General features: G+C 43.5%; 1 protein-coding gene across 6 annotated transcripts in view; it reads right to left on the bottom strand.

The window, feature by feature from the left end:
* LOC311124975 (protein PALS2-like) overlaps nt 1–21,170 on the bottom strand; it is a 66,224-nt gene that overhangs the window by 9,948 nt on the left and 35,106 nt on the right. For 4 of the 6 annotated variants that reach the window (XM_084158357.1, XM_084158358.1, XM_084158359.1 and 1 more), the window contains 2 exons: nt 7,276–7,394; nt 6,428–6,580 (listed from right to left, as the gene is read on the bottom strand). In XM_084158357.1, coding sequence (XP_084014483.1) covers nt 6,428–6,580; nt 7,276–7,392 — 270 coding nt within the window. In that variant the 5' untranslated portion in view covers nt 7,393–7,394. The remainder of the gene's footprint in view (nt 1–6,427; nt 6,581–7,275; nt 7,395–21,170) is intronic. The other 2 variants (XM_084158360.1, XM_084158356.1) reach the window with 1 other exon arrangement.

The following is a 21,170-nucleotide window of genomic DNA, read 5'->3' as shown; positions in this document are numbered from 1 at the left end:
CTGAAGATCTGTTTTTGCTTTGTCATTATGGGGTATTGTGTGTAGATTGATTAGATTTTATTTTTTTAAGGCTGTAACATAACTACATTTGGAAAAAGTCAAGGGGGCTGAATACATTCCGAAAGCACTGTACGTACGGTCACTGTGGGGACGACGTCATTGATGCACTTATTAATGAAGCCGGTGACTGATATGGTAAACTCCTCAATGCCATCAGATGAATCCAGGAACATATTCCAGTCTGTGCTAGCGAAACAGTCCTGTAGCTTAGCATCCGCTTCATCTGACCATTTCCGTATTGAGCGAGTTACTGGTACTTCCTGTTTTGAGTTTTTGCTTGTAAGCAGGAATCAGGAGGATATAACATGTAGGGGTGAATTCTGTGCTCAGTCAATGATTTCGATATGAGAAACAGACCCCTTCCCAAGCCACAAACTTTTTTCTTCGGATCTACACGATTCACGTGGATGGCCTATTGAGATCAAAATGGCAAATATCGCCGGGAAACGAAGGGTTTGCATCCCTGATTAAGGATTCCAGATTTAAGCTCACTGTCAAGTAATCACTTTCCCCATCTCCCTGTTACACTTTCTCTCTCGCTCTCCAGCTTCTCTCTCAGTAGGTCATCAAAGTCTTATCTTTGAGCTGATAGCATGCATGCTTCTGACTGAAGCAGAGATATTCCCTGCTCAAAGATATAAATCCTATTGGTCCACACTCTGAAAAGCCCTCTTAGTCCTCTGTTAGGTCTATGGATGGAGGTCAGTATTCTAGGGGAGGGATTTGATCCTTTCATAACAGGAGTTGAGATGCATACATGTATAGAACCGTTTCTGTACTAAAATAGAACTATCAACATTGAATAACATAATACAATGTTCAGCACATCTTTTGCCCAAGGGTTAGGGCTGTCCCCGACCCAAAAAAAATCTTTGTCGACCGAAAGTAGTCTGTTCTTTCGACCAATCGATCGGTCAACATTTTAAAACGTGTATTTTTCCATATATAGACACACCTTAAGTGTTTTAATATAATCAACTATATACATTGAGCTTGTCTGACACTTTAAGCTTACTGTTTGATGAAATAACACACAAATGACTCAAGAGGGAGCCAGAGATCTAGATAACCAGAAGAAAAAATCCTTAACCTGACCATCCTCCTCTCGCTCCTGCTGGCTTTCGCAGATTCTGCTGTTACTCTCCTGAAGTTGCCGGTAATAGGCGAGGAGTTGGCAACTTTCTCATGTGGAATGCCAATTTATCTTACCATTTCTACCGATCTGCGTGCCAGTTATGATTTTCATATGCACATTTTGATGGAAAGGTTTCATTGAATTTATAATAACGTCTTTGTATCTCAAAATCATTGTCATGTGGTTAATGAAAATGATATCCAAATCTAAATGAAAATTATACAAACCTAAAAAGTAACTTCTATTGCCGTAACTATGTAAAAATAGCCTACATGAAGCCAACAAATAAAAAAACATTGCAGCCTGCAGGTAGAAAATATCCTGATAAAGATAAATATCTTATAAATCACATTGGCTATGCATGGCCTGTCTGCAATGAACTTGAAACATTGTATCAACTATTAACTTGGGTCAGGCTGAAGCTTGAGCTAGCAAACTTGCAACATTGTACAAAATATTCTGGGTCCTCAGAGTTTCCTGCACCAGTGAGCTCGGGACAGACACAGCTGTAGGCTATTTGCGCAAGTGATAAGAGGTCATCAGGTAGGCCTATTTTATGTGTTTCCACTGAATCAGAGCATGACATTTTTCCCTTTCATTCTGAGTGGTTATCGAAAGGGAGAGAGCGGGAAAGATCTTTCAAATACATTGAGGAACTATTGACATTCTCAATGGATGTAAAAACAGACTTTGTTTGCTTGCTGTTTGAGGTGAAGAAAACATTACTTTGAGAAGCTCCACAGCTCATTAGTGGTGGTGCATTAAGCCAATCAGAAATACTATCAGACCCCCAAATGGGCACATTTACAGTGGGGGAAAAAAGTATTTAGTCAGCCACCAATTGTGCAAGTTCTCCCACTTAAAAAGATGAGAGAGGCCTCACAGAGAGGCCTCACATTATAGGATTTTTAATGAATTTATTTGCAAATGATGGTGGAAAATAAGTATTTGGTCACTTACAAACAAGCAAGATTTCTGGCTCTCACAGACCTGTAACTTCTTCTTTAAAAGGCTCCTCTGTCCTCCACTCGTTACCTGTATTAATGGCACCTGTTTGAACTCGTTATCAGTATAAAAGACACCTGTCCACAACCTCAAACAGTCACACTCCAAACTCCACTATGGCCAAGACCAAAGAGCTGTCAAAGGACACCAGAACCAAAATTGTAGACCTGCACCAGGCTGGGAAGACTGAATCTGCAATAGGTAAGCAGCTTGGTTTGAAGAAATCAACTGTGGGAGCAATTATTAGGAAATGGAAGACATACAAGACCACTGATAATCTCCCTCGATCTGGGGCTCCACGCAAGATCTCACCCCGTGGGGTCAAAATGATCACAAGAACGGTGAGCAAAGATCCCAGAACCACACGGGGGGACCTAGTGAATGACCTGCAGAGAGCTGGGACCAAAGTAACAAAGCCTACCATCAGTAACACACTACGCCGCCAGGGACTCAAATCCTGCAGTGCCAGACGTGTCCCCATGCTTAAGCCAGTACATGTCCAGGCCCGTCTGAAGTTTGCTAGAGTGCATTTGGATGATCCAGAAGAGGATTGGGAGAATGTCATATGGTCAAACTCAACTCGTCGTGTTTGGAGGACAAAGAATGCTGAGTTGCATCCGAAGAACACCATACCTACTGTGAAGCATGGGGGTGGAAACATCATGCTTTGGGGCTGTTTTTCTGCAAAGGGACCAGGACGACTGATCCGTGTAAAGGAAAGAATGAATGGGGCCATGTATCGTGAGATTTTGAGTGAAAACCTCCTTCCATCAGCAAGGGCATTGAAGATTAAACGTGGCTGGGTCTTTCAGCATGACAATGATCCCAAACACACCGCCCGGGCAACGAAGGAGTGGCTTCGTAAGAAGCATTTCAAGGTCCTGGAGTGGCCTAGCCAGTCTCCAGATCTCAACCCCATAGAACATCTTTGGAGGGAGTTGAAAGTCTGTGTTGCCATCACTGCTCTAGAGGAGATCTGCATGGAGGAATGGGCCAAAATACCAGCAACAGTGTGTGAAAACCTTACAGAAAACGTTTGACCTGTGTCATTGCCAACAAAGGGTATATAACAAAGTATTGAGAAACTTTTGTTATTGACCAAATACTTATTTTCCACCATAATTTGCAAATAAATTCATAAAAAATCCTACAATGTGATTTTCTGGAAAAAAAATTCTCATTTTGTCTGTCATAGTTGACGTGTACCTATGATGAAAATTACAGTCCTCTCTCATATTTTTAAGTGGGAGAACTTGCACAATTGGTGGCTGACTAAATACTTTTTTTCCCCACTGTATATGCTTACATTTGCGCGCAGGCCAGGTAGCCTATAGACCTACTTTTATGCGTAATTAGTTGCGCGTCCTAACTCAACATTGACAGGAGCGCTCCAAACAAAAGACAATGACTAAATTGAAATGACAAAACTCGTAAATGGAATGAAATAAACCAAAACTTGTTTCTCACAAGGATAGGCTGTGTGCTCTGCAAACAACTCGTCCACTCCGACAATGAGAACAGTAAAATACTGGAATAATAATATATTGAATGAATTAACAGAAATTACCGTAACCAAACAAATATTGTAGATTAGAAATTATAGGAATTAAAGGTAAAATGTACTATTGGTGATATATGTAATGTGGAATTGACAGACACTAACAATCAAATGCAAACAATTCACACAATTAAGTTATGAAACAATGAATGTGCACAAATTGGCGGAAGAGAGCGCATTCTGGAGAGATGTGCATTGTGCATTTTAGCCACACTGCCCTTCTTCTTGGACTGTGCCATCCCCGTGGCCTCCGCAATGGATTAGTTCACTGAGATGGGCGTGAATCAGACAGGTGTCTTGTGTGCCATAAAAATATATGTACAGTGGGGAGAACAAGTATTTGATACACTGCCGATTTTGCAGGTTTTCCTACTTACAAAGCATGTAGAGGTCTGTAATTTTTATCATAGGTACACTTCAACTGTGAGAGACGGAATCTAAAACAAAAATCCAGAAAATCACATTGTATGATTTTTAAGTAATTAATTTGCATGTTATTGCATGACATAAGTATTTGATCACCTACCAACCAGTAAGAATTCTGGCTCTCACAGACCTGTTCGTTTTTCTTTAAGAAGCCCTCATGTTCTCCACTCATTATCTGTATTAACTGCACCTGTTTGAACTCGTTACCTGTATAAAAGACACCTGTCCACACACTCAATCAAACAGACTCCAACCTCTCCACAATGGCCAAGACCAGAGAGCTGTGTAAGGACATCAGGGATAAAATTGTAGACCTGCACAAGGCTAGGATGGGCTACAGGACAATAGGCAAGCAGCTTGGTGAGAAGGCAACAACTGTTGGCGCAATTATTAGAAAATGGAAGAAGTTCAAGATGACGGTCAATCACCCTCGGTCTGGGGCTCCATGCAAGATCTCACCTCGTGGGGCATCAATGATCATGAGGAAGGTGAGGGATCAGCCCAGAACTACACAGCAGGACCTGGTCAATGACCTGAAGAGACCACAGTCTCAAAGAAAACCATTAGTAACACACTACGCCGTCATGGATTAAAATCCTGCAGCGCACGCAAGGTCCCCCTGCTCAAGCCAGCGCATGTCCAGGCCCGTCTGAAGTTTGCCAATGACCATCTGGATGATCCAGAGGAGAAATGGGAGAAGGTCATGTGGTCTGATGAGACAAAAATAGAGCTTTTTGGTCTAAACTCCACTCGCCATGTTTGGAGGAAGAAGAAGGATGAGTACAACCCCAAGAACACCATCCCAACCGTGAAGCATGGAGGTGGAAACATAATTATTTGGGGATGCTTTTCTGCAAAGGGGACAGGACGACTGCACCGTATTTAGGGGAGGATGGATGGGGCCATGTATCGCGAGATCTTGGCCAACAACCTCCTTCCTTCAGTAAGAGCATTGAAGATGGGTCGTGGCTGGGTCTTCCAGCATGACAACGACCCGAAACACACAGCCAGGGCAACTAAGGAGTGGCTCCGTAAGAAGTATCTCAAGGTCCTGGAGTGGCCTAGCCAGTCTCCAGACCTGAACCCAATAGAAAATCTTTGGAGGGAGCTGAAAGTCCGTATTGCCCAGCGACAGCCCCGAAACCTGAAGGATCTGGAGAAGGTCTGTATGGAGGAGTGGGCCAAAATCCCTGCTGCAGTGTGTGCAAACCTGGTCAAGACCTACAGGAAACGAATGATCTCTGTAATTGCAAACAAATGTTTCTGTACCAAATATTAAGTTCTGCTTTTCTGATGTATCAAATACTTATGTCATGCAATAAAATGCAAATGAATTACTTAAAAATCATACAATGTGATTTTCTGGATTTTTGTTTTAGATTCCGTCTCTCACAGTTGAAGTGTACCTATGATAAAAATTACAGACCTCTACATGCTTTGTAAGTAGGAAAACCTGCAAAATCGGCAGTGTATCAAATACTTGTTCTCCCCACTGTATATTTGCTACTGCTCGACAAAAAAAAACCTTGGTCAACCAACAGCCTATTGACCAAACAATCGACAAGTCGACTAATTGGAGTCAGCCCTACCAAGGGTAGTCGAAAATTCTACCTGATAGATATACACTGAGACATAGACTGACCAGGTAAATCCAGGTCAAAGCTATGATCCCTTATTGATATCACTTGTTGATGTCACAATCAGTGTAGATGAAGGGGAGGAGACAGGTTAAAGAAGGATTTTTAAGCCTTGACACAATTGAGACATGGATTGTGTATGTGTGCCATTCAGAGAGTGAATGGGCAAGACAAAATATTTGTGTCTTTGAACGGGGTATGGTAGTAGGTGTCAGACGCACCGGTTTGTGTCAAGAACTGCAACAATGCTGTGTTTTTCACGCTCAACAGTTTCCCGTGTGTATCAAGAATGGTCCAGCACCCAAAGGACATCCAGCCAACTTGACACAACTGTGGGAAGCATTGGAGTCAACAAAGGCCAGCATCCCTGTGAAATGTTTTCAACTCCTTGTGGAGTCCATGCACCAGACGAATAGAGGGGAGGTGCAACTCAATATTAGGAAGGTGTTTTTAATGTTTTGTACACTCAGTGTATATCCATATTGCTCATAGCCAATGCTTTTTGATTCACAAGAAGAACCAAGAAATAAAGGCTATAAGGTCAGTTCAGAATGCAGGCCATTAGCATCAACTATAACCTTTAACCTTAGTGACTGGGTTACGCACCTGGAAGTGGGGCTCCTGGAGGATTCGGGAGAGTTCCACTGCGCTGTCATCACGGATGCTGAGGGCGGTGATGTCACCTAAGATGTCTGTGACCAACTCCATGTTGTTGTCCTGCACCGCCTCCAGCCTCAAGTCCTCCAATCGCTCGTAGGCCTGCAGGGGTCAGAGGTGAAAGGTTATAGGGGTCACATACTGTACAGACATGGGAGAAAGTTGTACAATGGTAGATAGAGGGGTTGTAACCATTGTTGTGTGTGGTTGGGTTCCCTTGCCATTGTGTGGACTTGTGTAATATTGCCTTGTGTGGTGCTGGTGTCAGTAAGTTGAGTTGTTGAGTGAGGGTTCTGTGGTTGTATTGTGATGAGGAAGTCAAACTCATCTCTCTTGATCTTTCTCCCCCCTCTCTTTCTCTCTGTCTGTCAGTGGAGTGACAAAAACTCTCCCACTTGCCCAGAATGACCATTATGGCGGCATGCCAATGCTGACTAACTCAGGGCAGGAGATCACCCCAGCGGTCAGAGTATCAGTCTGTGACGGGACTGGGAGAGCTGCTGGCACTTATCCTCCTGACATCATCTTGTCTAGCAGTGACTAACAGACCTCACCAAGGGCTGAATATGAATATGTCAAATCAGTGCACTTATATGGGTTAGAATGCGCTTCTGTGTGTGTGCGCGTGTGTGTGTGTATCATTGGGACCATCAGGATAACCATCGGGAGGGTGTTGTGTTACGTATTAGCACACTGATAGATTAGTACCTTAGCGAGGAGCACGCTGCTGCCTGCCAGCCTGTGGTCAGTGTGTGAGTCAGTCTCTGTGTGTGAGTCAGTCTATGTGTGTGTGCTACCTTGACGTGTGACCGTACAATGGGACTCTCCATGATGCCCCTGAGGAAGATGAGGTCGATGTCTTTGGCCCCCGTGGAGGTGGGCAACTCCCCCAGGTTATCCAACACCTGCTGCATCGCTGTGGGGGGAGAGGAGAGGGGAGAGGAGAGGAGAGGGGAGGGAAAGAGAGAGGTGTTAGTTACTGTAGATATGGAATACAGAGATAAAGGAGGGAGTGAGAAAGTCACGCATACTGTAGATCAGCGATGGACAACTGCCAGCCACGCCCCCCTTTTGTAGGCCCGCGGATCAATTTCCCCAAAATTACAAATGTTTAGGAACTCTGTCGGGGTCTCAACTTACTGCTGGGTTAGAATAGTACACTCTGTCGGGGTCTCAACTTACTGCTGGGTTAGAATAGTACACAAGGTGCAATTTCTAAATGTGGGTGTGCATCAGCAGTTTTACTCTTGTTATTATGTCAGTCACTGACAATCACTCAATTAGCCCATGTCAGCTCATTTATTTTAGATTGTTAAGTTAGTTTAGCGGCCAGCTGTCTAAACTTGTAGTAATCATGGTCGAATTACCGACCGGAGAGCCCCCCAACTGTCACTCTCACCCAGATATCATATTAAAAACTGCAAACATTTCTCTCCGCCCCATGGCAAAATGAGTAGAATTGCATGAAATTAGCTAACGTGTAGAATTGCACCAAACTTGCTTTAAACTGCAAAATTTTCTCTACGCCCCATGGCAAAATGTGTAGAACTGCAGGAAATTAACTCTAAAACCACTGTCAAGAGGCGGGCCACTAAGATGTTTTGCTCACAAGGTGACTAAATTACGCTTAGGGCCCCCAAAAGGCTAGGACCGGCTCTGACTCCATGTGTGGGTATGGATGTGGGTATGCAGACCCGCGAGACACTGCGGCCCCTCATGATGAGTTCAGATTTTTTGCGGCCATGACTGTAGTTCATTCACTTTATTTCAGTGTAGTTCTATAGACCAGTCCCATTCACTGCAGTTGATAGATCACAGCAATCAAAACCGTGCAATTCAGTCAGACAAATTAAAATAAAACAAGGACACAAATCAGTTTCTCTGTAGTTTGGTTTCGAGCTGAAGCTCGTCCATCGGCCCTTGTAAATGAGACAATCAATATCTAACAGGTTTTTATCCCACACGTTCTTCAATGAAGAAATACTTAAATCCATAAGTCCACTAGACAGAATGGTTTGATACATTTATATCTTCTTCCAATTATCTACATCTCAGTCCCATCCTGAGCTGAAGACTCCTCTGACCCTGTGTGTCCTCTCTTGTTCTGTGTTCTGACAAGGAGAGAGAGTTGTGGACTAGGCAAGTATCAGGGAGCTAGGACCTTGACCCTAGGGTCTCAAAGCCCCTGTAAGCCCCTGTAATACACTTACAGCCCTGTGGAGGTGTGTGTGTGTGTGTGTGTGTGTGTGTGTGTGTGTGTGTGTGTGTGTGTGTGTGTGTGTGTATTCATATGTAAAGCCGTGAAGAAAATGAAGCCCTCACATTTTCTCCTCCACTCTCGCTCTCCTTCCTTCTACCTGTCTCTCGCTCTCCTTCTACCGGTATCTCTCTCCTTCTACCGGTATCTCTCTCCTTCTACCCGTCTCTCTCTCCTTCTACCCGTCTCGCTCTCCTTCTACCGGTATCTCTCTCCTTCTACGCGTCTCTCTCTCTCTCCTTCTACCCGTCTCTCTCTCTCCTTCTACCCGTCTCTCTCTCTCCTTCTACCAGTCTCCCTCTCTCCTTCTACCAGTCTCTCTCTCCTTCTACCAGTCTCTCTCGCTCCTTCTACCAGTCTCTCTCTCCTTCTACCCGTCTCTCTCTCCTTCTACCCGTCTCTCTCTCCTTCTACCCGTCGCTCTCTCCTTCTACCCGTCGCTCTCTCCTTCTACCCGTCGCTCTCTCCTTCTACCCGTCGCTCTCTCCTTCTACCCGTCTCTCTCTCCTTCTACCCGTCTCTCTCTCCTTCTACCAGTCTCTCTCTCTCCTTCTACCAGTCTCTCTCTCCTTCTACCAGTCTCTCTCTCTCCTTCTACCAGTCTCTCTCTCCTTCTACCCGTCGCTCTCTCCTTCTACCCGTCTCTCTCTCCTTCTACCCGTCTCTCTCTCCTTCTACCCGTCTCTCTCTCCTTCTACCCGTCGCTCTCTCCTTCTACCCGTCGCTCTCTCCTTCTACCCGTCGCTCTCTCCTTCTACCCGTCTCTCTCTCCTTCTACCAGTCTCTCTCTCCTTCTACCAGTCTCTCTCTCCTTCTACCAGTCTCTCTCTCCTTCTACCCGTCTCTCTCTCCTTCTACCCGTCTCTCTCTCCTTCTACCCGTCTCTCTCTCGTTTCCCTTGCTACTCTTGCTCTACGGTCTTGGCTATAGTATAATACAATAATAGAAGTATAATAATATATTCATATGTTGGCTTTATATAAAGGGATCTCTTTCTAAATATCATAGGCATTCATGTGGATGATGGAAATGTCTATTTCACTTAGACCCGAAGTCTAAAAATGTCAACTCAAGCGGTCAACTCTAATTTAAACCATGATCTGTAGAGGTATTTTTAGCACTTGTGTGCGTGCGTGCGCCCACCCACACAGGTAACTGCCAAAATAAAGGAAACACTTGAGTAAATGAGGACTACAAAGTATATTGAAAGCAGGTGCTTCCACACCGTTGTGGTTCCTGAGTTAATTAAGCAATTAACATCCCATCATGCTTAGGGTCATGTATAAAAATGCCCAGTTGCCCATTATTTTGGCTACCAGGACTAGAAGAGATCTCAGTGACTTTGAAAGAGAGGTCTCAAATGAGCATAGGGGGTTTAAAGGGTGTGTGTGTGTGTGTGTGTGTGTGTGTGTGTGTATGTGTGTGTCTGTGTCTCTGTCACCAGATCTCAACCCAATTAAACACCTATGGGAGATTCTGGAGCGGTGCCTAAGGCAGCGTTTTCCACCACCATCAACAAAACACCAAATTATGGAATTTCTCATGGAAGACTGGTGTCACATCCCTCCAATAGAGTTCCAGACACTTGTAGAATATATGCCAAGGTGCATTGAAGCTGTTCTGGCTCGTGGTGGCCCAACGCCCTATTAAGATACTTTATGTTGGTGTTTCCTTTATTTTGGCAGTTGCCTGTACATACACATGCATAACTTTTCGTTAGATCATGCATATGAAAAATAGTTTGTACTCATTCACACACACTGTGGTGAGAAAGGGTCATAAGCCTATGTGATCAGGCGGAGGTGCCACGTCAGAAATAGCTGACTAAGAAAGTGACAAGACTATAGAAACCACACCCAAACGCTTAAAAACATGCTTTATGTATTTATGTTAAAGGCCTTGTGTGAGTCATGGAATTTTAATAAGGAGACAACTGTAAACATATTTGGAGTAGACTTTTCACCATAGTTTTATGATAACAAAATGCCCATGAAAAAAACTTCAAATTATATCCACACATTATATCCACACATTTACGGCGGCAGGTAGCTTAGTGGGTAAGAGCGTTGTGCCAGTAACCGAAAGGTCGCTGGTTCTAATCCCCGAGCCAACTAGGTGAAAAATCTGTCGATGTGCCCTTGAGCAAGGCACTTAACCCTAATTGCTCCTGTAAGTCGCTCTGGATAAGAGCGTCTGCTAAATGACAAAAAAAAAATAAAAAAATAAAAAAAAGAAAAAAAAAAAAAAAAAAGATAAAAAAAAAAAAAAAAAATACAGTACATAGACCCATACAGAGTATACACTAAACAGAAGTGTATAAAAACACACTCATACTCTAACTCATACTCATAGTCTTACTCATAGTCATACTCATAGGCATACTCATAGTCTAACTCATAGCCTAACTCATACTCTAACTCTAACTCATAGTTTAACTCATACTTTAACTCATAGTCTAACTCATAGTCTAACTCATAGTCTAACACTAATTCATAGTCTAACTCATACTCTAACTCACAGTCTAACTCACAGTCTAACTCACAGTCTAACTCACAGTCTACCTCTAACTCATAGTCAAACTCATAATCTAACTCTAACTCATAGTCTAACTCATAGTCTAACTCTAACTCACAGTTTAACTCACAGTCTAACTCTTACTTTAACTCAGTCTAACACATAGTCTAGCTCATAGTTTAACTCACACTCTAACTCATAGTTTAACTCACAGTCTAACTCATACTTTAACTCATAGTCTAACACATAGTCTAGCTCATAGTTTAACTCATACTCTAACTCCAACTCATAGTTTAACTCATACTCTAACTCCAACTCATAGTTTAACTCATAGTCTAACTCTAACTCATAGTTTAACTCACAGTCTAACTCTAACTCATACTCTAACTCCAACTCATAGTTTAACTCACAGTCTAACTCATAGTCTAACTCATAGTCTAACTCATAGTCTAACTCATAGTCTAACTCATAGTCTAAACTTTTTCACCCCGGACGTTTTATCCTGAGACAGAAGAGTCATTTTCCTGTGCGTTTTAGCTGCCAACTTTACTTTATTTTCCTTTCTTCCATCGCAACTTTTTTCCCTTATTCAACTTTTTCACTCCGGACGCTTTATCTGGACATGGTTCGTCAACATCTTCAACAGCCGAAGCTAAGTAGTAACATTAACATGATGTCTTCTAATTGCAGTCGCTGTACTCATAATATACAGGAGAACGATCGCCTTACGGCGAGAATAGCTGTGCTACAAGCCCAGCTTCAGACGCAATCGTTAGGCAAGGGTAATTTCAGTGTAGGAAAGGAAGAAACAGCGTCTGTGCCACCAGTAAGTACAGACAGTAACGTTAGTATAAATCCCCCCGCACAGTCCCCGCAGCCGGACAACTTTCTCATGGCTTCTGGAGGGAAATACTGTTGGAATGCTCAACCGGTGTCGCTCATTCAGCCGACAGAAACCTTCAACCGGTTTTCCCCATTATGTAGCGAGTCGGAGTCTGAGTCTGAGTCTTCTCTTGTCTCTACTCCTCCCGTTACGGGGTCTGAGACGCCGAAGGCTCCCACCATTAGCTCTGACAAATTGAAAACCCTAGTCATTGGCGACTCCATTACCCGCAGTATTAGACTTAAAACGAATCACCCAGCTATCATACACTGTTTACCAGGGGGCAGGGCTACCGACGTTAAGGCTAATCTAAAGATGGTGCTGGCTAAAGCTAAAACTGGCGAGTGTAGAGAGTATAGAGATATTGTTATCCACGTCGGCACCAACGATGTTAGGATGAAACAGTCAGAGGTCACCAAGTGCAACATAGCTTCAGCGTGTAAATCAGCTAGAAAGATGTGTCGGCATCGAGTAATTGTCTCTGGCCCCCTCCCAGTTAGGGGAAGTGACGAGCTCTACAGCAGAGTCTCAGCACTCAATCGCTGGTTGAAAACTGTTTTCTGCCCCTCCCAAAAGATAACATTTGTGGATAATTGGCCCTCTTTCTGGGACTCACCCACAAACAGGACCAAGCCTGACCTGCTGAGGAGTGACGGACTCCATCCTAGCTGGAGGGGTGCTCTCCTCTTATCTACCAACATAGATAGGGCTCTAACTCCTCTAGCCCCACAGTGAAATAGGGTGCAGGCCAGGCAGCAGGCTGTTAGCCAACCTGCCAGCTTAGTGGAGTCTGCCAATAGCATAGTCAGTGTAGTCAGCTCAGCCATACCCATTGAGACTGTGTCTGTGCCTCGACCTAGGTTGGGCAAAACTAAACATGGCGGTGTTCACCCTAGCAATCTTATTAGGATAAAGACCTCCTCCATTCCTGCCATTATTGAAAGAGATCGTGATACCTCACATCTCAAAATAGGGTTACTTAATGTTAGATCCCTCACTTCAAAGGCAGTCATAGTCAATGAACTAATCACTGATCATAATCTTGATGTGATTGGCCTGACTGAAACATGGCTTAAGCCTGATGAATTTGCTGTGTTAAATGAGGCCTCACCTCCTGGTTACACTAGTGACCATATTCCCCGTGCATCCCGCAAAGGCGGAGGTGTTGCTAACATTTACGATAGCAAATTTCAATTTACAAAAAAAAAAATGGCGTTTTCATCTTTTGAGCTTCTAGTCATGAAATCTATGCAGCCTACTCAATCACTTTTTATAGCTACTGTTTACAGGCCTCCTGGGCCATATACAGCGTTCCTCTCTGAGTTTCCTGAATTCCTATCAGACCTTGTAGTCATAGCAGATCATATTCTAATTTTTGGTGATTTTAATATTCACATGGAGAAGTCCACAGACCCACTCCAAAAGTCTTTCGGAGCCATCATCGACTCAGTGGGTTTTGTCCAACATGTCTCTGGACCTACTCACTGCCACAGTCATACTCTGGACCTAGTTTTGTCCCATGGAATAAATGTTGTAGATCTTAATGTTTTTCCACAAAATCCTGGACTATCGGACCACCATTTTATTACGTTTGCAATCGCAACAAATAATCTGCTCAGACCCCAACCAAGGAGCATCAAAAGTCGTGCTATAAATTCTCAGACAACACAAAAATTCCTTGATGCCCTTCCAGACTCCTTCTGCCTACCCAAGGACGTCAGAGGACAAAAATCAGTTAACCACTTAACTGAGGAACTCAATTTAACCTTGCGCAATACCCTAGATGCAGTTGCACCCCTAAAAACGAAAAACATTTGTCATAAGAAACTAGCTCCCTGGTATACAGAAAATACCCGAGCTTTGAAGCAAGCTTCCAGGAAATTGGAACGGAAATGGCGCCACACCAAACTGGAAGTCTTCCGACTAGCTTGGAAAGACAGTACCGTGCAGTACCGAAGAGCCCTCACTGCTGCTCGATCATCCTACTTTTCCAACTTAATCGAGGAAAATAAGAATAATCCAAAATTTCTTTTTGATACTGTTGCAAAGCTAACTAAAAAGCAGCATTCCCCAAGAGAGGATGGCTTTCACTTCAGCAGTAATAAATTCATGAACTTCTTTGAGGAAAAGATCATGACCATTAGAAAGCAAATTACGGACTCCTCTTTGAATCTGCGTATTCCTCCAGGGCTTAGCTGTCCTGGATCTGCACAGCTCTGCGAGGGCCTGGGATCGGGAGAGACACTTAAGTGTTTTAGTACTATATCTCTTGACACAATGATGAAAATAATCATGGCCTCTAAACCTTCAAGCTGCATACTGGATCCTATTCCTACTAAACTGCTGAAGGAGCTGCTTCCTGTGCTTGGCCCTCCTATGTTGAACATAATAAACAGCTCTCTATCCACCGGATGTGTACCAAACTCACTAAAAGTGGCAGTGATAAAGCCTCTCTTGAAAAAGCCAAACCTTGACCCGGAAAATATAAAAAACTATCGGCCTATATCGAATCTTCCATTCCTCTCAAAAATTTTAGAAAAAGCTGTTGCGCAGCAACTCACTGCCTTTCTGAAGACAAACAATGTATACGAAATGCTTCAGTCTGGTTTTAGACCCCATCATAGCACTGAGACTGCACTTGTGAAGGTGGTAAATGACCTTTTAATGGCGTCAGACCGAGGCTCTGCATCTGTCCTCGTGCTACTAGACCTTAGTGCTGCCTTTGACACCATCGATCACCACATTCTTTTGGAGAGACTGGAAACCCAAATTGGTCTACACGGACAAGTTCTGGCCTGGTTTAGATCTTACCTGTCGGAAAGATATCAGTTTGTCTCTGTGAATGGTCTGTCCTCCGACAAATCAACTGTACATTTCGGTGTTCCTCAAGGTTCCGTTTTAGGACCACTATTGTTTTCACTATATATTTTACCTCTTGGGGATGTTATTCGAAAACATAATGTTAACTTTCACTGCTATGCGGATGACACACAGCTGTACATTTCAATGAAACATGGTGAAGCCCCAAAATTGCCCTCGCTAGAAGCCTGTGTTTCAGACATAAGGAAGTGGATGGCTGAAAACTTTTTACTTTTAAACTCGGACAAAACAGAGATGCTTGTTCTAGGTCCCAAGAAACAAAGAGATCTTCTGTTAAATCTGACAATTCATCTTGATGGTTGTAAAGTCGTCTCAAATAAAACTGTGAAGGACCTCGGCGTTACTCTTGACCCTGATCTCTCTTTTGACGAACATATCAAGACTGTTTCAAGGACAGCTTTTTTCCATCTACGTAACATTGCAAAAATCAGAAATTTTCTGTCCAAAAATGATGCAGAAAAATTAATCCATGCATTTGTTACTTCTAGGTTAGACTACTGCAATGCTCTATTTTCCGGCTACCCGGATAAAGCACTAAATAAACTTCAGTTAGTGCTAAATACGGCTGCTAGAATCCTGACTAGAACCAAGAAATTTGATCATATTACTCCAGTGCTAGCTTCCCTACACTGGCTTCCTGTTAAGGCAAGGGCTGATTTCAAGGTTTTACTGTTAACCTATAAAGCGTTACATGGGCTTGCTCCTACCTATCTTTCCGAGTTGGTCCTGCCGTACATACCAATACGTACGCTACGGTCACAAGACGCAGGCCTCCTAATTGTCCCTAGAATTTCTAAGCAAACAGCGGGAGGCAGGGCTTTCTCCTATAGATCTCCATTTTTATGGAACAGTCTGCCTACCCATGTGAGAGACGCAGACTCGGTCTCAACCTTTAAGTCTTTACTGAAGACTTATCTCTTCAGTAGGTCATATGATTGAGTGTAGTCTGGCCCAGGAGTGTGAAGGTGAACGGAAAGGCTCTGGAGCAACGAACAGCCCTTGCTGTCTCTGCCGGGCCGGTTCCCCTCTCCACTGGGGTTCTCTGCCTCTAACCCTGTTGCAGGGGCTGAGTCACTGGCTTGCTGGTGCTCTTTCATGCCGTGCCTGGGAGGGGTGCGTCACTTGAGTGGGTTGAGTTACTGACGTGATCTTCCTGTCTGGGTTGGCGCCCCCCCTTGGTTTGTGCTGTGGTGGAGACCTCTGTGGGCTATACTCGGCCTTGTCTCAGGATTGTAAGTTGGTGGTTGAGGATATCCCTCTAGTGGTGCGGGGGCTGTGCTTTGGCAGAGTGGGTGGGGTTATATCCTTCCTGTTTGGCCCTGTCCGGGGGTTTCTTCGGATGGGGCCACAGTGTCTCCGGACCGCTCCGGTCTCAGCCTCCAGTATTTATGCTGCAGTAGTTTATGTGTCGGGGGGCTGGGGTTAGTTGGTTATACCTGGAGTACTTCTCCTGTCTTATCCAGTGTCCTGTGTGAATTTAAGTATGCTCTCTCTAATTCTCTCGTTCTCTCTTTCTCTCTGAGAACCTGAGCCCTAGGACCATACGTCAGGACTACCGGGCATGATGACACCTTGCTGTCCCCAGTCCGCCTGGCCTTGCTGCTATTCCAGTTTCAACTGTTCTGCCTGCGGTTACGAAACCCCTACCTGTCCCAGACCTGCTGTTTTCAACTCTTAATGATCGGCTATGAAAAGCCAACTGAGAGACCTGAGCCCTAGGACCATACGTCGGGACTACCGGCCGTGGTGACTCCTTGCTGTCCCCAGTCCGCCTGGCCTTGCTGCTATTCCAGTTTCAACTGTTCTGCCTGCGGTTATGGAACCCCTACCTGTCCCAGACCTGCTGTTTTCAACTCTTAATGATCGGCTATGAAAAGCCAACTGAGATTTATTCCTGATTATTATTTGACCATGCTTGTCACTTATGAACATTTTTGAACATCTTGGCATGGTTCTGTTATAATCTTCACCCGGCACAGCCAGAAGAGGACTGGCCACCCCTCATAGCCTGGTTCCTCTCTAGGTTTCTTCCTAGGTTTTCGCCTTTCTAGGGAGTTTTTCCTAGCCACCGTGCTTCTACACCTGCATTACTAGCTGTTTGGGGTTTTAGGCTGGGTTTCTGTACAGCACTTCGAGATATTAGCTGATGTAAGAAGGGCTATATAAAATAAAATTGATTGAAAATTGATTGATAGTCTAACTCACAGTCTAACTCACAGTCTAAATCTTACTTTAACTCATAGTCTAACACATAGTCTAGCTCATAGTTTAACTCACACTCTAACTCATAGTTTAACTCACAGTCTAACTCATACTTTAACTCATAGTCTAACACATAGTCTAGCTCATAGTTTAACTCATACTCTAACTCCAACTCATAGTTTAACTCATACTCTAACTCCAACTCATAGTTTAACTCACAGTCTAACTCACAGTCTAACTCATAGTCTAACTCATAGTCTAACTCATAGTCTAACTCATAGTCTAACTCATAGTCTAACTCATAGTCTAACTCATAGTCTAACTCAGGGGTGTCAAACGTCCGGCCCGCGGGCCGGATCAGGCCCGCAAACGGGTTTAATCCGGCCCGCGAGATGATAAAAAAAAATAAAATAAAAAAAAAAAAATTTTATTTTATTTTTTTGTAAAGTATAAAAATGCGCTGCAATTTTTCAATAAAATAAACTGCTGTTCCAATTGCGTCCACTGGATGGCGCAATAGCAATTGTGTTAAGCAAGCAAACTGTTTATACCGGGGCAGAGCAAGTTGGTCAAGCACGTGCAGCCAATGAGCTACTTTGTTTTGCCCGCGATATTTATTACGGCTTCTACTTTTAACATTATGTGCTTTGGCACCCTCATTGCCCCAATATGTCTCTGTCAAAAAAGAGAAAAGTGGACGCAGAGTGTTCCAAGAAAAATGGTCATCCTATTTATTCACGGAATTGAATGGGAAAGCTGTATGTTTGGTGTGTTCAGAGCATGTTGCAGTGCTGAAAGAATATAACCTTCGTCGCCACTATGTGAGTCTTCATGCCGACAAATATGACAACTTTCAAGGACAGCGGAGATGAGAGAAGGTGAATGAACTGTTGGCGGGTCTGAAGAAACAGCAGTCTGTGTTTACTCACAGCCGAGACATCAGTGACGCTGCAGTGAAAGCTAGCTACCTCATTGCTAATGAAATCGCAGTGGCTTCAAAACCATTTAGTGAGGGTGAATTCGTAAAAACATGCATGATGAAGGCAGCGGAGATTGTGTGCCCTGAAAAGCGGCAGGCTTTTGCAAATATCAGCCTGACAAGAAACACAGTTGCAGACAGGATTTCCGATCTTTCAGTGGATTTGGACAGCCAGTTGAAGCAAAAAGTAAAGTCATTTATTGCGTTTTCGGTTGCAATTGATGAAAGCACGGACATTACAGATGTTGCACAACTGGCCATTTTCATCCGCGGAGTTGATGACACATTGACCGTCACCGAGGAGTTCGTGGAGTTGGTGCCGATGACAGATACAACGACAGCAGCTGATATTTTTACCGCACTCGTCGGCGCGCTGGACAGGGTCGGAGTGGACTGGTCCCGCGCTGTCAGCCTGGCTACAGATGGTGCGCCCTCAATGATCGGGAAAAAAGCAGGCGTTGTGACAAAGTTCAGAGAGAAAGTGCAATCTGCAAATGGAAGACGTGATTTTTTGACTTTTCACTGTATTTTGCACCAGGAGGCTTTGTGTTGCAAGTCATTAAAGATGGATAACGTCATGAAGGTGGTCATCCAAACTGTTAATTTCATCCGATCCAGAAGCCTGAATCACCGTCAGTTTGACAGCCTTCTCAGAGAGAAAGACCACATCTATGGCCTGCCATACCACACTGAGGTAAGATGGTTAAGCCGAGGTGCTGTGCTGAGGCGTTTCTTTGATTTACGAGAAGAAATTGAACAGTTCATGGAAGAAAAGGGCAAACCAGTGTTAGAATTTCATTCCGCAGAATGGATGCAGGACCTTGCATTTATGGTGGATGTTACAGAGCACCTGAATAACTTGAACAAACAGCTGCAAGGGCGCAACAAAGTTGTCACGCAGTATTATGACAGCATACGTTCTTTCAAGTTGAAGCTGTCATTGTGGGAGACGCAACTTGCCGGTGGTGATGCAGCTTACTTCCCCTGTCTGAAAAATGTGTGCGCGACCCAACATGTGGCAGACATGAAGCGGTTCAAAGATAAAATAACGGGACTGTTACGGGAGTTTGAGCAACGCTTTCAGATTTATGTTTATATGTTTTAGAAATGACACCCTGATATAGTTCTGTGATCTGTGATATACTTCTGTGAATCACTGAGGCATTGTGTGTTTGTGTGTTCTTTGTCCTCAGAACTTTCAAATAACTTAAGGTGTTTTATGATTAATAGTGATGTTGTGCTTTTGGACACTGTCCTCAGGCTCCAGCTTTATGTTTATATGTTTTTATGTTGATGTGCTATTGTTTTTAATTGCTTTTATTGTATTTGTATATTTAACCTATTCTTGACTCTGTGGTTCTTGCACTTGTTTGGGGAACAGGATTTCATTATTTTTATCTACATTTCTGCCTGAGAAATGACACCCTGATATAGTTCTGTGATCTGTGAAACAGTTTTGTTAATCACTGAGGCATTGTGTGTTTGTGTGTTCTTTTTCTTTAGAATTTTCAAATAAACTTGACGTGTTTTATGATTAATAGTGATGTTGTGCTTGTACTATTTTGGACACACTGTCCTCAGGCTCCAGCTTTATGTTGTATGTTGATCGTATTAAAACAAAGAAAACAATCTGAAGTTGTTGTTTTTAAGTTATATATACCATGATTTTTCCGGTCTGGCCCACTTGGGAATAGATTTTCCTCCATGTGGCCCCTGAGCTAAAATGAGTTTGACACCCCTGGTCTAACTCATAGTCTAACTCATACTCTAAGTCATACTCTAACTCATACTCTAACTCATAGTCTAACTCATAGTCTAACTCATAGTCTAACTCACAGTCCAACTCATACTCTAACTCATAGTCTAACTCATACTCTAACTCATACTCTAACTCATAGTCTAACTCATAGTCATAGTCTAAGTCATAGTCTAAGTCATAGTCTAAGTCATAGTCTAAGTCATAGTCTAACTCATAGTCTAACTCATAGTCTAACTCATAGTCTAACTCATAGTCTAACTCACAGTCTAACTCACAGTCTAACTCACACTAACTCTAACTCATACTCTAACTCATAGTCTAACTCTAACTCATACTCACATTCTAACTCATAGTCTAACTCAGTCTACCAACAAAACACAGTTCCAAACCAGACCATCAATTACACCCACACAACCATTAAATCATCCCCTTGATTACAGTTCACCCACTCACCCACACACACAGAGACATAATCCCCCTTTCAAACTCTCCTATAGACACAAACACACACAAATTATACTGTCCATGACTCCATTACAAAGACCACACACGCACGCACGTAAGCACGCACACACGCAGTCGCCAGACAGACAGACGAACAGCATGCAGTATTTTTTCCCCTGCTGATTTTGTACGTTTGCCCACTGACAAAGAAATGATCAGTCTATAATTTTAATGGTAGGTTTATTTGAACAGTGAGAGACAGAATAACAACAAAAAAGAAATCCAGAAAAACTCATGTCAAAAATGTTATAAATTGATTTGCATTTTAATGAGGGAAATAAGTATTTGACCCCCTCTCAATCAGAAAGATTTCTGGCTCCCAGGTGTCTTTTATACAGGTAACGAGCTCAGATTAGGAGCACACGCTTAAAGGGAGTGCTCCTAATCTCAGCTTGTTTCCTGTATAAAAGACACCTGTCCACAGAAGCGATCAATCAATCAGATTCAAAACTCTCCACCATGGCCAAGACCAAAGAGCTCTCCAAGGATGTCAGGGACAAGATTGTAGACCTACACAAGGCTGGAATGGGCTACAAGACCATCGCCAAGCAGCTTGGTGAGAAGGTGACAACAGTTGGTGCGATTATTCGCAAATGGAAGAAACACAAAATAACTGTCAATCTCCCTCGGCCTGGGGCTCCATGCAAGTTCTCACCTCGTGGAGTTGCAATGATCATGAGAACGGTGAGGAATCAGCCCAGAACTACACAGGAG

The sequence above is a fragment of the Coregonus lavaretus genome (genome assembly GCF_964263955.1).
Source record: "Coregonus lavaretus genome assembly, chromosome: 3".
NCBI lineage: Eukaryota > Metazoa > Chordata > Actinopteri > Salmoniformes > Salmonidae > Coregonus > Coregonus lavaretus.
Note: the sequence above shows the minus strand (reverse complement) of the source record. Positions and strands in the feature narration are given on the sequence as shown.